The sequence below is a fragment of the Pipra filicauda genome, unplaced genomic scaffold, assembly GCF_003945595.2.
Source record: "Pipra filicauda isolate LSUMZ 115617 unplaced genomic scaffold, ASM394559v2 scaffold385_size793830_pilon, whole genome shotgun sequence".
NCBI lineage: Eukaryota > Metazoa > Chordata > Aves > Passeriformes > Pipridae > Pipra > Pipra filicauda.
The window spans coordinates 168192-185255 of NW_024104515.1; the positions used below are offsets into that span (position 1 = coordinate 168192).

A 17064-nucleotide genomic window follows, 5' to 3' on the forward strand; every position below is an offset into this window, starting at 1 on the left:
CTCCACTTTCATGTCTATTCTCCAGGTATCGAGTCATCTTCCTCCCTTCCCTCCTCTTCCTCCTCAGGAATCGCCTGTGGAGGCACCTGGAGGGATGAGGTTTTTAGACAGCCCTGTGCTCTCCCCGTCCCCTGCTAGCAGGCAGCAGGGTCAGGACTCATCCCACCCAGACCAGGCACCGGCGCTGGCACAACTGGCAGCAGAGTCCTGAGCCAGGTCCCCAGGCAGCAAATCCTCCTTACCCCACGTACTTCCAGTCTGTGGCTATGGATTGCTCCCGGGATCGACACCTGCGACTGGGGGAGAGACACCCAGGTCAGTGCACTCCCTCCTCCAGGCCCCCCCAGCCCCACAGTCCCCTGGCAGCCCCCACTGCTGGGCCAGGCTTGGCAGTGTCCCATGTGCCAGTTGCCCGAGAGCCCCCGGCTTTATGGGCAGAGATGATTTAGTGCCCTGAGGAATATGGCTCTGGAGAAGCTGGGATGGCTTCCAACTCTTCCTTCCCTCCCCTGTATATTAACTTTCCATGCATATGAAGCTGAAAGCTCTTCCAATCACCTCTGCAAATATTAATTAATCCTCGCAGCATCCTGAGGACCATTATTCACTCCTATTAAGCAAATATTATTAAATCCTTTTATAAGAGGTGAAGTGACTTTTCTAGGGCTGTGCAGGGCATAAGTAGGAGCGCACAGACTTTCTCTCTCTGTGTAGGAACCACTGCTGCAGAATGGCAAAGCTGCTCACACCTGAGCTGGGGGGATGTCTCTGAGGACCAGGCACTCCAAGCACCCCCAGCACTGCTGTGCCATGCCGGGTACAAGTGCTCTGTGGGACTCTTCCAAGATGAGTCGGCAGCTCTGGCAGCTCTGGCTGCATCCCAGAACCATGAGGACCCCCTTTCCACTCTTGGCCACTACCCAGGATGGTGTCCCCCTTTTAACTGCCCTGTTCTGGCTCACAGACACCACTGGGGATCCCCATAGTGGCACTGGAGACAGACTCACTCTGGAGGAGCCAGTCGATGAAGGTGCTTGGGAATGGGGAATTCTGCAAAGAACAAGGAGGCGTTAGAATGTGTGAATGTGGAGGGAGGGCAGCAGTGCAGGGACATGGGATGGGACACGGGATGGGACACGGGATGGGACAGGGCTGTACCTGCAGATCCAGCTCCACAAAATGCCCAGATGTCACCGGCAGTTTGGAGAGGGCAGAGTAGATTTTCCCCAGGAGCCCGAAGGAGACGACGCCTGGGGACAGGGAGAGGCCATCAGGGCTGGGCAGAGCTGGCTGTGGGTCCCAGAGCCTGCCGGCGCCCTCTGCCCGCAGCGTCTGGCAGAGGCTGGGAGAATATCGTCCTGCCCACCACGGAGTAAAACCCCTCGTCCTTCCTGTGGATCTCAAACCTCCCGGGGTTCAAAGGTTCCCATGAAAGCTGCTGCCCAGGAACTTCCAGATGCATGTCCCATCACAGGGGAAATGTTGGGGGTAAATAGGGACAGCTCTGCTCGCAGTGAAGCAGCAATCATGTCTGTGTGAGATTTGACATGAACAGATCTGGGGAAGGAAAACCCCACAGGTTCTGCAGGGCTGCAGTGGAGGGTCCTGACAGAGACACCTCTTGGCAGCAGCTTGAGTCTGTCCCAGGTGGGACAAACACCCATGAGAAGAGCAGGACTGTGGTGTCTGGCAGTGGCAGTGAACCAGGACTGTGCCACCCACAGCGGCTTTGCTGGCAGAGCAAAGCTGCTCCTGCTCCATGCAGAGAGACTCCTGCTCCCACACACAAAACCCAAGTGTCACTCAATATAGAAAAGAAAACTTAACAACTTACGGTTGAGGAACTGTAGTTTCATGTTGATGATGCCGACCCAGATGTTCACTAACGGGCAGAGCTGCAACGACAAGTGGCACAGCCCTGGTGAGAACACTGTGGGTGCAGCAGCACGTTCTCCAGTACGGCTTGAGTTTCACAGACAAATCAAGATGGAACAATAGGCTCCTAGAGCACAGTTCCTCCATGGAAGAAGAGCCATATGACTCGTTCAGCCCTCTTCTTAAAACAGCACAGGTTCTACTGAACAGGACAAGAGATTCTCTAACAGGCCCCTTTGCTCTAAGTGGAGCTGTCGCTTCTGCTCATCCCCCCCAGGGAACACCCGAGTACAAATTATCCCATAACATTGCATGATGGAATTGAAATTACTCCTAACAAATAAATTCTGACTCTAAGGAAGATCAAGGAATTTTGTGGAATTCACTTATGGGCTGCAGGCATAAATATATATTGTAAATATATTGTGTATATATATCATCTCTGACCATGGGAGGGGGGTTGGTATAACTGATCTTTAAGGTCCTTTCCAACCTAAGCTGTTCTGTGATCCTCTGTGTATGTGTGTGTGTGTGTGTGTGTGTGTGTGTGTGTGTGTGTGTGTGTGTGTGTGTATCTTCCAGAGAGTTCTGGCAGGAGCACTGATTGCAGCTGAAATGCATCTTCACAGCAAAGAACATTCAGACACTCACCAGTGCAGGGACAAGGGTCTTGAGAGTAGAGTTCAGCATGCTGCTCACCAGGTTGGTGAGGAGGCTGGGGAGGGAAAGGACACACAAAATTACCAGGGAAGTTGTCAAAACCTAGGACTTGACATCAAGACAAACCAGTGGCTGTGGAGGAGCCCCTCTCGTCTTGTCTCCTCTTATATTAAAAGATGCCGCAAGCCCACAGCTCCCCCAGGCTCTAGCAGGAATTGCAGATGGTTATCTGAATCCCATAATCTGGTTGTTATGGTGTCAGTCCGTGACACTGAAGTTCTGCCCCACTGCAAACTTGCAGGAGCTCACCCACACACTCACCCCTTCCGCAGGTTGATGCTGAAGCCGCCAAGCAGGTTCTTGCAATCCTTAATCACCAGCTTGAGGTCCCCGGGGGTGTCCTGGGTCACGGCGATGTGTGACGTGATGTTCGTTTCTACCGAGGATTCACTCAGAAAGCTAAAAATCCTGGAAAAAAGGGGAGTAGCGTGGAGGGTTATGGGGGAAACAGAAGCGGCACAGGAGCTGCAACACAGGCTCAGCTGGTACAGTGCTTTAGTCTTGGGACTTCTGTCAGGCTCCTGGTCCTATAGAAGATCACAGAATGATAGAATCATTAAGGTTGGAAGACACCTCTAGATCACCAAGTCCAACCATCAACCCAGCACCACCAGCATGTTCACCACTAAACATGTCCTCTGGTGCCATATCCACAGGTTTTTTGAACACTTCCAGGGATGGCAATAGCAGCTTTGGAGTAAGGACAGCTGGAAATGGCTGCAGGGAGAGGCAGCAGTACAGCTCAGAGCTTTCCTCACCAGCCCGTTTGCTCAGCACTTGGGGATGTTTCTCCAGCAGCAGGGAGTGTCCCATCCTCCCCAGTGCTCTCAGGCCCCCGTGGCCTCACTCTCCAGCCCTGCTCACCCTGGAAAGCGGAGCACCAGCTTCGAGTACAGGTTCAGCACCAGCTCAGTCCCACGAAGGACCTTCCATGACACTCGGGCGTTCTCGAGGTTCAGCACCTTCAACCTGGGGGTCAACACCAAATCAAACCCACCTTGAGATGGCAGGATCAGCAGGAGCAGACCCTACAGTCCCATCTCTTCCCGCTCATCGTTTGACCTGTTACCCATTTGGATATTCCCAGGTAAAAGTGAAGGTAGGGAAGGACCAACCCCTGCTCCAAGAAAAGCCAATCTCAAAGCAGGGTCAGGTTTCTCAGGGCTGTGTCCTGCTTGCTCTCAACCACCTCTGAGGATGAAGATTCCCCCACCTCCCAGATTGCCCATTGCAGTGTCACAGCACTCCCATGGGGAAGACTTTTCCCATTTCTGGTTGGAATTTCCCCTGTCACAGATCTTCATGTGAGCCCAGGACTGGTGGTTTGTATGACAGGGAGGGTCTGATGCCCTGGACACTATTGGTCACCCTGCAGTGAGCCCTACCATGGGGCTTCTGACTCACCAGGCATAGCGTGATATTTTCTGAGAGGTTCTACCACCCAGCAGGCCTCCTGCACCCAGAAGTCCTCCTGCTTCACCCAGAAGACCATCAAGACCAAGTAGACTTCCGTTGCCTAGGAGACCTCCTTTCCCAAGCAGCCCTGTGCCAAGCAGACCTTTATCTCCAAGAAGGCTGTTATTGCCGATGAGGCCATTGCCGAGGAGACCATTGCCAAGGCCTTCCCCACCAAGGATGCCTGTGCCAAGTCCTTCTCCACCAAGGATGCCTGTGCCAAGTCCTTCTCCACCAAGGATGCCTGTGCCAAGTCCTTCTCCACCAAGGATGCCTGTGCCAAGTCCTTCTCCACCAAGGATGCCTGTGCCAAGGCCTTTCCCACCGAGGATGCCTGTGCCAGGCAGACCGCTGCTGCCAGGATGTCCTCCTGCAACAGTCAGAACTCTGTTACTGTCCTGGCCATCACTGCCCAGAAACCCTCCTCTCCCAAGCACGTCCATGCCAAGCAGACCTTCCTCACCTAGGAGGCCTGTGCCAAGGACCCCAGATCTGCTGGGTTCATTTTCTGCTTCAAGGGGACCTTCGCTTTCTGCTTCACTTGCACTTCCCTTGCCCAGGAGGCCGGTGCCAAGCAGCCCACCTTCACCAAGAACACCTGTGCCAGGCAATCCACTTTTTCCACCGATGAGACCAAGCAGACCTGCACCAGGGGAGGCCCAGTTACTAATCAGACTTCCACCATTGGAAAGATTCCTTTGGCAGGAAAGGTTGATTTGGCCACATTAGGTTGCTCTGCTTGTGAGATCTCATAGGGATCCCTGAGCATCCTTGAGCAAAGCTGGGTTCCCCACAGAGATGATCCTACCAGGAAGCATCTCCCTGATGACCAGAGGGACACGCCATGAGCCTAAAATGGCACAGGACTGTGCCATGTCCCTCCCCTGGAAACACAGAAAATATCTGAACTCACCACCTGCAGCTTGCTTTGGGTTCAGCAGGTTGAGGAAGCCCTGGGAGGAGGGCAGGAGGCCCACGAAAAGGATGAGACACCAGAAGTGTGGCATCTCCTGACCCAACATCTGTGGAAAGAGCCACATCAGCCCACGCACCAGTTCCAGCATATGGGTACAGACAGTCTGGGTACTGGTACAGCTCCTCATCCTTCACGTGCACTGCCCTGGGGTGATGGGGGAGGTTCCCCCTGGACATTCAGCTTCCAGAAACCACCCCCCCCCCCCAGATCCCAGGGGATCAGTCCAGGCCTGCAACACCTTCTTCCCACCCAGAAAGGCTGAACCACTCTCTGGTTAGCAGAGAGTAGCTGGAGCCCGGTGCTGCACTGCTCCAGAACCATCCATGTCTGGGCTCCCACACTGCAGAGCTGGGTGGCTGATACTGCAGGGAAGCGAAAATGCCATTTTAAGAGAGGAAAAGGGATGGAGATGAGGGAGGAGGACCTTGTACTGAGAGAGATAGATGGCTTCCCACCGCTCCGAAATGGTCCTGAAAGCGGAACTCTCAGAGGGGCACGGCCGGATAAAAAATGATGAGCATTTCAGCAGTGTCCTTCTGCCCACTGTGAAGAGCACCCTGAGTTATTAAAGCCCAAAGCACATCCAGAATCAGACTCACTTTCCTGTGGGCAGATTGTTTGTTTTTCTCATCTTGCTTCACTCAGGCAGTGAGAAGAGCCCGTTTTCCCTGTGTTTGATCTGCCCCGAGCCAAAAGAACGCACCTTCAAGGACCTCCTGTTCCTGCCCAAACTCAGCTTCTCGGGATGACAGTGCAGGCTGGGAAGTGTTTGTTTATGCACAGAAAGGTGTTTGCAAAGAAAGGAGAAGAGGCTCTTGCTGCAGTGCTGCCGTGGGTCCCAGCTCCAGGAGCACCTGCCTTCACAGCCTGTGCCCCAGATGGAAACCCCGCCTCATCCCTCCTGAGGAAAAAAAGGTAAGAGGTGCAGATTGCAGAGGTTCAGCATTGAGAAATAACATTATTTAGGTCAGACTGAACAACTCCTTTGTTTCTTCCAGATACTTTTAAAAAATCCCTCTATGACAGTTCTCGGCACAATTAAATTAGACTTTAATTCACTCGACTGTCTTTTACATTTTCCCTTTGATCAGCACGTAATGATGCACAGCTCCTGTAGCCACGATTATTGAACAGGAGAGAAGGAGAGAGGCTCGAGCAGCTTCTATTGAAAATCGTGTCAAATAAAATCAGTGGGATTTGTTGGAGGGGCTCTGCGAGACGTGCACAGCATTGCAAAAGGGTGCCAAAATGGATGTCAGGGCTCTTAGAAGAGCTCTTAGAGAGAATACGTGACCAAGCAGGCAGCTATCTCTGCGGTTATTAGCAATATCTGTCGGGGTGCTGCTCCTCGGTCACACACATTTCAGCGAGCTGAGCATCTTGCACATGCAAAAGGCACGTCTGGCTTTGCAGATAAACACTTATTTTACACCAGCTGAGACGAGGTCTGGAAAGCTGAAAATTGCTCTGAATTCTGGTCACCGAGATCATGAAAAAACTTCCAGTCCTTTTCTGCCAGCTTAGTCATTATCACAAACTTAACAACAACAGGAATAAACGTGGAGTTTAACAAGGAAGATCTCTGCTAGCTTTAAAAATTAATTTTCATAAATGATTAAATGCTGCTACAGAAATCAAAGGAAAACATCATTAAAATTCCTGCTTTTCAAGTCGAGTTACACTGAGCTGTGGGTTGCCTGATGGAGCTGGCACGGTGGCCATAGTCCTTCAGTGCCACTTACCTGGACCCTTTGATGTCACAGTGGAGCTGCCCATGGTCACAGCTGCTGGCAGTGGCTTTTATATACCCGACGTGAGGAATGAGGAAAGCCCAGGGAAGGATGGAGCAGGGACATTTCCTCTTTGCTGGCTGTGAAGTGTGACTTCCCTGGAATCACAAGGAAAGGAAACACAGGTCAAAATGTTTGCAATATTTGCCTTTACGGTTAACTTCATATTCCCTCGGTGTGAAATGGTTGCATGCATGGCCTCGCCAAGTCAGGCCCGTGACACTTCCTTCTCATGAAACCCAAACCCTGCTGCGCTCTCCCATGACAGTGGTGAGAGCAGGGCACAGAGCCAGGACCTCTGCCAACTTCCACAGCTCGCCTTGGAGCCCCCTGTTCAGGGGTACACAGCCCAAGGAGTCCTCCTGAACCCAAGGGAAATATCCCAACCCCTGTGCATAGATGGAAGGAGAAGATGCAGGACTCATGTTCCAAGTCCACCTCAAGGAACTGGCCTGTTAGCAGGGGAAGGCTGAACACAGTGTACTGGATGCTGCCCAGCAAACCAGAGGCACCAGTGCTGGGGACAGAGGAAGGGAGTGTCTGTGTTTCCCTGTTGGACTCAGCTGCAAATCCTCCCTTCATTGCCCGGCAGCTCCTTTTCTTCCAGAAGAGCCAGGGAGCTGCTGGAGGTCCCTGCTCCTGGCATGGGGCAGATCTGGGGTCAGGGTGAAGTGAGGGGTTTGCTCTTTCCCCCCAAGGTGCGGTGGGGTCCCAGTCCTCCCACAGCTGGAGCGGAGGTGACACGTGGTGCAGGGCAGTGACAAGACGTGGGACCCATCATGTCCTTACAGTTCACAAGTCCCAGATGGTCACTGACAAGTCCCAGGGCGATGTCGACCACCAGGCAGAGCTGCAGGAGTCAGGGTGGGCTGGTGAGAACCCCTGTTCAGAACCAGACAAGGACACGCAGCCCCACCTGGCTCTGCAGGGCTTTCCCTGGGCATGGGAGCACCAGGTACGTGGGATGGCAGTCCCAATGGGGACTCCACCAGCTCTGGGTGTGTCCCTGGGCACCTTGCCCTCCCTCAGAGAAGTGGGATTGGGGCCCAGGAGCCCATGGGCGATGGCTAGAAAGACCCTGTGGCTTTCGGGTGGGAGGAGAGACTCCATTAGTCTGTAACATGGTCCAGAGCACCGTTAGGAACTCTCAGCACTTGGGCAGACCTCATGTTGAGAAGGAGGGAAAAGCTTCTCCCAAGCTGCTGGAGACATGGTATGTGTCCCCCACTAATCCCAAGCCACTGGGTGGGTGGATGCAGCAGCCCTGGAACACTGACTGTGCTCCTGCTCTGAGCACCAGCAATGTCATGGGGAGCTGCACTGCAGCTTTTCAAACTCATCACTCCTTCCCAGAATAGGGTTTATTTCTGATTTACCAGATTAGGAAGAAGTCTGTTCAGGACGCTTGCCAATAAATTATCCACAATTGGGAGCAGGCTGTGGAAAAATAAAGGAGCACCATGAAAACAACCTGCTGCAAAGTAAATGGGTCTTGTTAAACAATTCCCTATGAATAGCGCCGAGCACAGACCTCCCGGAGCAAGGCAATTGCAGCAGCAAAGTGAATCGTTTCTGCTTGGATTTTGCATGAGATAACTGTAATTTGCATCCCAAAATAGCCAGTGGGAAATTTATTGCTGCCTTTTATCTACTAGTGTATAGTCTCCTTAAATGAGCAGAAACAACCTCAGCCCGAGTGGCTCCTACAATGTACACACCACATGCTCACATCTCAGGAGACCCCACACCATGTCAGTTAAAATGACCTGTGTACGTGGCACACGGGACAGAACTGTCCCACAGGACTTCTGGGAGAGCACATCTGTTCTCTGTGGCTGTGTGAGGGGAACACAGAGACCATCACCACCAGCCCGTTATTCAGCCCCGTGACATGGCCAGTGAGTGGCCATCACCTGCAGGGATGGTGGGATGGAGATGTATAACAGGGAAATGCCTTCATGTGTTTGCCATTCTCAGGGTGGGGCTGGCAGAGCTCGTGGTGGCAGAGGAGGACACCACCGTCACTCACCCGCTCAGGAGTCTGATTTTAATGCCACTGAGGAGCGTGTCACATCTCTCTGTCACCAGTTCGGGGTAGCCCATGCCATCCATGGTCAGCCTGACCCTTGCTGTGATGTTCACCTCCATGGTGATGTCAAGCAAACTCGAGATGCCAGGCAGGAGCCTCAGGGATACCCTGGGCAGCGTCTCCTCCACGATCCTCAGCCTGCAGGGACAGCGAGGGGGACACTGCGAGTGACAGCCCTGAGCCCGGCACAAACCAGCCCGGCTCCACTGCTCACACACAGCCACGCTGAGGAGGTGGGCGAGTCAGAGACCAGTTAGACCAGAAATGGCAAAAGATACCGAGTTTTCTCAGTTATATCCCTGGTTTAGTTATTTTCCAGTTTTATCAGAAGCTTGGTTCTTTTGCTTTATCATTTTTTTCTGCTTCTGCTGGGCTTCAAAGCAGAGTTAATCGTGTGGGCTGCAGACGGGAGTGTTGGCTCGGCAGCAGCCACCAGCGCGCAGCTCGTGCACCCTCTATGGGCAAACACGTCCGTGCTGCCGCCTCCTCTGCCCTTCCCTGGGCAGCTCAGGAGGCTCCTTTGCGGTGCAAACCTGCAGGATTCCCAGGCAGCTTTTATCTTGTTTTTCTCAAAGCATCAGCTCCAAACCAGACCTGAGCATCTACCGAAGCACCACCATTGCTCCCCCAAAACAGCACTGAGATGTTCCCCCTGCAAGGCACCCGGACGGTGCTGTCCTTACCTGGTGAGCCCCTGGATGGTGCTGAGCAAGCCACCTTCCCCGAGGACGCCGAGCAGGCCGCTGCCTCCCAGCAGCCCTCCATTTCCCAGGAGCCCTGCTCTGCCAAGAAGGCCACCAGAGCCACTGAGGATCCCTGCTGTGCCGAGGAGACCTCCGTTGCCAAGCAGACCTCCTTGTCCCTGCGCTCTTCCAGCAACCCCCACAGGGCTGCCATCCCTGGGGACATTGCCACCAGCTGCTGGCCAGCCTCTGGGAGGGTTTCTGGGACCTCCACCATAAGCACCTCCACCACCCCCTGCACCCAGCAAGCCACCACCAGCATCACCCCCTCCACCGATCAGGCCACCAGCCAGTCCTCCCAGCAGCCCTTCACCACCACCACCCAGCAGACCACCAGTAGTACCACCAAGCAGACCATCACCACCATCAAGGACACCTCCTATGAGGCCACCCAGCAGGTCCCCACTTCTGTCAGTGCTGGGATATCCATTTTGGAGTGACACCTCTCCCAGGACACCTCAGAGGACTTGTTCTTGACCGAGGGAGCCTGTAAGAGCTGGACACATCACTTGCCATCAAACCCTGCACAGAGCTTTCTCCTTTTAGGGGTCTGGCCAGTTGAAATTTTAATTACATGATTTTCACATAAGTTTCATACATTCCAATATAAGTAAAGATTTTTAAGCCAGGGAAAAGCATTGAGCAACAGGTTGTTGGACACCCAGTATCAGGCAGCACTGTTACCCCAGAGCCCAGGACTAAAGGGAAGGAAAAGGAGCCTGAGATTCTGTGGTTGTAACAGTGAGGCTGTGCTGATCTGAAAGAGCCATGCTGGGAAATCAGCTTGTTCCAGAGAAATCCCTGCTGGCACTTGCACACCAGCTGGCACACACAGGTTACTGTATCAGGGGGAATTTTTTAATTTTCCAGCAAGCACATGAGGAGCCTTCAGAAAAGTGCCAGGAGATTTTTCTCTCCTTTAGTGCTTGAGGAACCTCGAGGAGTGGTTCCTGAGGATTGCCCCACCCACCCTGCAGCTGCCAGCTCCTTCCCAGCAGACAGTACTTCCACAGCCTCCAAAAAGTCCCTGTGCTGGGACACCTCCCCGGCCACTCCAGGCTATAAGGGCCCTTTTGTCCAGGTGCCCTCGACACTTAATACCTTTGTGAGATCAAATGTGCTTTTTTGGGCAACCTAGTGCGTCTTACACAACCAGGGGATAGTATGCCTCTAAACAAAGGAGGTGTGAGCTCAGGTTACCCATGCCTGGTTCTGGACAGAGCCTTGCACAACAAGCACCATCCCACCATGTGGGATCTGCTGCCAGCAAGCCACTGGCCAGGAACTGCTCCCTGCAGCGGCTGGAACAAGGGCTCCAAAGGAGTGGGAGATGTCAGCAGGAGCTTTGCTATATCTGTGCCAGTGCTGCATGGCAAGCCCCTCTCTGCCCTCCATCAGTCAGGCACAAGATGGGCTGCAGCAGGGCACCAACCACCACCAAACCCAGCGGCCCTGTGAGTGGCTGTTTCACACCTGGTGTCACAGGCTGAGCTTCAGAAATGCTCTCTGAAGGTACCAGTTTCTTGGCTGTAGGTGCAGCCTCCTCACCCTGCTGTGCCACCCCTCCGTGGGCCGTGTGGCAGAGGAACACAGTGCAAACGGGTGCTGGCAGCCAGAACTCGTATAAATAAATATCCAGAAAGGGAAATACTGAGGCAATGAGAGATTTTTATTGAAAGAGCAATACAAGAGTAATCTTTCTGCCTAAGGAATAGCTGTGGATGTTAAAAGGGGCCCTAGAAACACCCTAACATCCACCAGCAGAGCAGCTTTCCCACCCCGATGCCAGCCAGAGGCAATCACCGGCCTTGCTCAGGCCACAGCTACAGCACAGGGCAGTGCTTGAGGGAAAGGAAGGGGGAGAGAGTGGAGCAAGTCTTGGGGTGCACGGTGTGCTGCCTCAGAAAGGGAGCAGCATTGAGGCTACTCTCGAGCAGTATCCTTCAAGAGTGGCCTGGCCGGGAAGCTCGTCCGCCTGGAAGATGCAGCACAAAAACTACTCAGTTTTCTCATTCAGACTTTTACCTGTGTTTTCCTATATCCCCAGGTGAGGTTTTTCTGTGGGCCCACACCAGCAGAGGGACCTCCTGGACGCTGGGAGCAGCCCATGGGAAATGGGGTTGGCCGAGGTAGTGTGGGGCTGTGGGATCTGCAGGTCCCAAACCCCGGGTGGGCACATCCCCACTCCCCGGGACACGGCGTGGTGGGAAGTGCAATCCTTACATCAGTGATGGTAACTTCAGCGTTCCTGAGGTTGGTGTTGAGGACGTTGGGCAGAGGGACCGACACATGGAAGGCATCTGCAAAAATAGGTGAAAGCATCTTGTCACAGGGAGGAAACCCTGAACACAGGCAGCAAGGGGAGGGGCAGAGCCCCAAATCTGTCTGAGTCTGAGATAAGAGGGGACCCCACCCTGCCATACCATTAACACCAGGTACATATGTAGCCGTGAGGATCTGCTTGAGCCATTCTGTGAGCGAGGGGACCTGCAGGGAAGAAGATGTGTCAGCAGCAGAAGAGAGCAATGGTTATTGAGGTTAGGGTTATCAATTGAGTTCTACGCAGTTTGCTATGGAACACAGATGCTGAGAAGCTTCCTTCAGTGAAACCCCTCCAGGACTGAGGTGGGATCTTCAGGGACATGCTTTTGGGGTAATTTCTTCTTGGTTATTCCTCTCCCCTTCCCAGCACCCCCACTGTGCTGCCACAAAGTGAAGAGAGACGCAAGTGTCATCGCTGTAGGGCATGGGGGATTGGCAGGGCAGAGAGTAATTGGCCTCTACCAGAGGAAGAAGAAAGGTGAAGACTGAAGAAGAATTGGGTTTTGGGTTTTCCTCTCATACACAGACTCCCTGGCCATTGCATCAATCCCTGCAGCACCTCGATCCAGTGCAAGCACTTACGGCGGAAGGGTTGAGTGACGGGGGGGACCGTGTCACCTTGATGCTACAAAAGATAAAAACAAGGCAGAGTTGGGGTGCATCAGCTGCAGCCTCCTCCTCCAGACCCTTTCTTGGTCTGGAATTTGTCTCACCCTCATAAAGATACAGGATTTTGAAAATAAAATTTTGAAACTGTCTCATGACTTCAGTCATGCACTTGGTCTGAGTTTGGGCCTGGGAGGCAGCAGGAAGGCTCTGGCAGCCTAACATGGCATCTCTACCATGTCTACATCACAGTCCCCCATCACTGCCACCAGCCCCATTTGTTGGTCCCCAGGCAGAGCCCTGCCACCTGCAGAGCTTGTCTCTACCTGTCAAGAGCCAGGGAGGTTTGCAGTTTGCCATCAGAGACCGATGGGGTGATGTTCAGAACAATGTCCTGAAAATGGAACAATGAAAGAAATGAGGTTATTCCCCTGCACAGCTCCCAAGACTGAAAAGTGTATTTGTAAATTACTCATTCTAAGAAAAAACACTTGTCTGTGCCTAGAAGCCACATTTTTGTGACGGATGGCATCATGTATCTCTCTCCCCAGGGTTCACCTTCCTGTCTTTATATTGAGTTGTTCCTGAAACATTTTACTTACACTTTGTGCTTGGTTACGAGTGTGTTTAAAGGACTGAGCACCACCGTTTTGACGATGCAGTAAATTCAAAAGTACAAATACTGCAGAGCCAAGGGCAGGACAAGCCAAGGGGATGCCAGCGGGCAGCCAGCCTCGGCCATTGCCCTGTTCTGGGGATCTCATCCCCCCAGAGCTCACTCACCGTGTCGACGGAGAAGAGGAGCCCCTGGGAGGTCTGTAGGGCAGGAACGTGGACATCAACGGAGGCTTTGAGGGTGACGGTGGCTCTTCCATCCCTCACGGCCACCACTGGCTCATCTCTCATCCGGACACGCAGCTCCAGTGGCAGAGAGCCAGGGAGGGACCGGGCAAGCTGCAGGGGCAGAGAAGGTCAAGGCAAGGGGGTATTTGCATGGCTGGGGTGGGTGGAGGGGTTGGAATCAATGCACACGGAGAAGGTGGCTGACCTGGGGGATGAACGGGAAAAGGGCAGACACGGACAGCGAGGTGCTCTCGGGAACCTGTGGGAACAGCACCAGTGACATCGTTGGCCAGGAGGGTTTGTGCCAAGCCCACACGGGGCTCAGCTGAACCTACAAACACAAACAGGCAGCAGCGAGCACATTTGGGTCACCCAAGAGCAACCAGGACACTGACCTGGCCTTGCAGAGGGGATTGGCTGCTCATCAGCGAGTTGGTGATGCTGAGGTTGAGGGCTCCCTGCCCCTGGACCTGCTCCAGCAGGGTGCTGAGGGTGTCCTGGGAGAGGCTGAGCTGTGGTGGGCGGCCAGTGGCCAGCAGCAGGGTGGCGGCGAGTGGCAGTTGCTGAGTGGGGGCCACTGCTCCAGCCTCGGCATTCCCGGAGAGGAGCTGTACAGAACAGAGTGGACAGGGATGTTGGTGGTGCTCAGAGGGTTGCACTGGGCACCCTGCCCACCCGTGGACCTTGTGGAGAGGCTCACACAGGGTTTGTTGGCACTTAAATGAACACAAGGCTGCTCCAGGCTGCTCTGGCACAGACAAGGCTGCATCTGCTACCCCTTCCCCATTAAAATGCTGCCATATCTCCCAACTGGAAAAACACACTGCTGATATTTTGGGCCTGATTACGGTCCCTATCAATTTCCAGACTTTGACAAACCACTTATAAATAGAACACGTCTGTGAGCAGTGACTGCTGCTCCTGCATGAAATTAAACTTTTCTAATTAACAACTATGAGAGTGCTACAATTATGCTTAACTAATAGCTAAGTAGCATGAAGCCGTTCTGGCTCATGCCACCATCAAGGATTAACAGGTAAAAAAAATCAGGTAGAGACACAACAGTGGCATTAGCAGGGATGTGGCTGGGGCAGACTCATCAGACTCTTCCAATGAACACGTGCCTGAAGGCAGCTGGAATCCAAGGAGCCTTTGACAAACAGCCATCACGTTCCAGTGAACCACCCAAACTCACATCAGAGGTTTTGGGACCAGGGAACATGGTGGCACTTACGTTCAGATCCAGCTGGATGGAGTCACTACCGAGGATGGAGAAGGGGGGCAGGTCCCCCAGAGCCCCGAGCGGGAGCATCTCTGTGGACACAGGGGAGAAAACTCTTCAGCTGCAATGGCAGGGGGTGCTCCCAAATCCCATGGTCCCAAGAGTTATTGGAACCAATGGCAGTTCCTGCTCACTGAGTTCCCAGCTGGAAAAGCTGCTAGAAAAATGTTGTTTCTAGAAGCAACAGTTCCTGCAGTGGGTTTCTGCAGGAAGAGCTGGCTGCTGCTGCAGGAGTAGGGAATCTTAATGCTGGGCTTGACCTGAGAGTCGTGTTTTTAGAAAATTGCTAAAATATATGTATTTACCCAGTGTAAAAAAACAAGCCATGCTAAGTGCAGGGATCCCCAGGTGCACAGGGAAAGGAGGTGCCAGCACTTACGGTTCCTGGAGCCAAGCAGGGAGTTCACCACGTTGAGTTTGGCATTGATGATGTTGCAGCCCTGGGGAGGAAGAGAGAAGTGAGAGGGTCCTGCTGCAACATGTGCAACATGACATGGCACCAACAGTGACAGCAGGCTCTGCTGGGCTGCACACATGGGCAGAGCCACTGTGGGCAGTGCTGGGTGGGACACCCTGTCACACAGAGCTCAGCATCGGGTGGGTGAGTGGCCCCTCTGGCCCAGCGTGGGTCTCACCTGGCTTAGTGGCTGCTAAGCCAGCACCTGCCTCAGAAATCTGTTTGCCAGCAGAGTCTGGCACAGATGATGGTGCTGGTGTCTTTCAGCAGGGAGGACAGGCTGACCGCCCCAGCTGAGCCCACAGCTGTGCAAACAGCCACATCCATGGGGCAGCCTGGCCCACTGCCTGCCCTGCCTGCACTGCCCACGCTGCCTGTGCTGCCTGTTCTGCCTGCCCACCCAGCACTGTGCTGGTGGCTGGTTGAAGATGGCTGTGCAGACTCACCAGATCACTCAGGACATCACTAAGGAGGCGTTTCAAAGGCTCATCCAGAATTGGCACTCTGGGACTGGTAACAAGAAAATAGGAATTAACAAGTGACTTAGGTTAGTACTGGAAAGTAGAAGTGTTTCACACAAGAGAAACATAAGGGCTCACTTGAATTGTACATATTCAGAGCCAAAATATTACCAAACCCAAGCCCTTTGAATCCCACCCAGGGCTAGGTTCCCAGCACCCCGAAATGATCTTTTCTTAGCCCAAATTTAAAAAAAAGGATGGCAGTTTCCCTCCAAGCCTTTCAGCCGGGTAGTTCACCCTCCAAGGTGTCAGACAGGAAAGCGCTGCCATTGATGGCACCAAGGTGTCCCACTGCCACAGGAGCCATGGGCAGCCCACTCACAGAGGTGTTACCTCACACCGGATTCCTACCTCACATGGGTGTTTATGTCAACAGTCTTGCAGTTCATGTTGCTCTGGTGAGCCGTCCACGTGTCCTGGACCAGCATGGTCGCATCCACCTCCACCTGCTCGCAGAGCGGCTGGCCCGGCACACTGCCCGAGGGAGCACAGCGTGCAGGTCAGGAAATTTGCTGACCGTCTACTTTCCAAAGAGATGATGACCCCCCCTAAGCCATGTCCCACATGGACATGCCATACCTGCTCTCTACCAGCAGCTGGGTGTTGAAGTCCACCTGGTGGCCAAAGCCTGGCAGGGAGCGCAGGCTTATTTTGGGGAGGGTGTTGTTCACAATTCTCAGCCTGGATGGTTGAAATGAGGAAAAGGCAATGAAGAGCACATTTGTGCAGTGGGTGCCCTGTCCCCTCAGCCCCCAGCACTGTGGCCAATTTTAGACCCATGCTCTTGGGGTCCTCTCCACCCTGGGTCATCAGGGATCCCCAGCAGCCAGGAGCAGCATGTAGCCCATACAAGGCACCCTGGCATGGCAGGCACAGGCAGAAATTCCCAACAGATGAACCTCCACTTATAAATCTGCCCCATGAGGGGAAAGAGGGGGCCCTGTGTGTGCAGTCAGCAGGCTCCAGACTAGAGCCTCCTTTCCCAAGGATGGCCCAGACACACTGGGCTGCTCAGGGCCACTCATCTCCCACTCTCACTCACCCCATGAGTTCTTCACCATTTCTCCCAAGAAGGCTGCCAACGAGACCATTTTTGCTGAGGAGACCATTTTTGCCAATGAGAAGCTCGAGGACAGTATCAAGGAGAGTATCAACAAGACCGTCTTTGCCAAGGAGACCATCAATGACACCATCTTTGCCAAGGATACCACCAAGGACACCATCCCTGTCAAGGAGACCCCCAAGCAGACCATCTCCACCAAGGAGACCACCTAGGAGACCATCTCCACCAAGGAGACCACCTCCACCAAGGAGACCACCAAGGAGACCATCTCCACCAAGGAGACCACCAACAGCACCATCTCCACCAAGGAGACCCCCAAGGA

The 17064-nt window shown here is 53.6% G+C and overlaps 2 protein-coding genes across 2 annotated transcripts; both read right to left on the reverse strand.

Annotated features, from left to right (window-relative positions):
• On the reverse strand, positions 1–6312 carry LOC113988309 (BPI fold-containing family B member 4-like). The gene is made up of 12 exons (XM_027721779.2): positions 5730–6312; positions 4964–5072; positions 4514–4693; positions 4000–4420; positions 3460–3564; positions 2857–3003; positions 2527–2590; positions 1835–1895; positions 1159–1250; positions 1008–1050; positions 243–296; positions 1–86 (listed from the first exon to the last, which is right to left on the reverse strand). Exons 2-11 carry the CDS (start codon positions 5070–5072, stop codon positions 265–267), a joined length of 1254 nt encoding a protein of 417 aa, XP_027577580.1. The 5' UTR covers positions 5730–6312; the 3' UTR covers positions 1–86; positions 243–264.
• A 4984-nt stretch (positions 6313–11296) lies between these two features.
• On the reverse strand, positions 11297–16732 carry LOC113988332 (BPI fold-containing family B member 3-like). The gene is made up of 14 exons (XM_027721819.2): positions 16722–16732; positions 16259–16360; positions 16031–16153; positions 15605–15668; positions 15081–15141; positions 14654–14733; positions 13815–14027; positions 13625–13678; positions 13360–13530; positions 12903–12970; positions 12553–12595; positions 12072–12135; positions 11872–11948; positions 11297–11623 (listed from the first exon to the last, which is right to left on the reverse strand). The coding sequence occupies exons 1-14, from the start codon at positions 16724–16726 to the stop codon at positions 11549–11551; spliced, it is 1200 nt and encodes a 399-aa protein (XP_027577620.2). The 5' UTR covers positions 16727–16732; the 3' UTR covers positions 11297–11548.
• Positions 16733–17064: the final 332 nt, after the last annotated feature.

Bases quoted from the DNA above. Each gene is read 5' to 3' on its own strand.
- LOC113988309 (XM_027721779.2), bottom strand. From the start codon at position 5,072: ATGTTGGGTCAGGAGATGCCACACTTCTGGTGTCTCATCCTTTTCGTG. The intron at 4,694-4,963 runs GTGAGTTCAGAT...CCCCTGGTGCAG, and splicing joins CCCAAAGCAAGCTGCAGGTG to GTCTGCTTGGTCTCATCGGT. The intron at 4,421-4,513 runs GTGAGGAAGGTC...TGACTGTTGCAG, and splicing joins CCTTGGCACAGGCCTCCTAG to GAGGACATCCTGGCAGCAGC.
- LOC113988332 (XM_027721819.2), bottom strand. The intron at 14,028-14,653 runs GTAAGTGCCACC...TGTTCTGTACAG, and splicing joins CCATCCAGCTGGATCTGAAC to CTCCTCTCCGGGAATGCCGA. The intron at 11,949-12,071 runs GTATGGCAGGGT...CTATTTTTGCAG, and splicing joins ATATGTACCTGGTGTTAATG to ATGCCTTCCATGTGTCGGTC.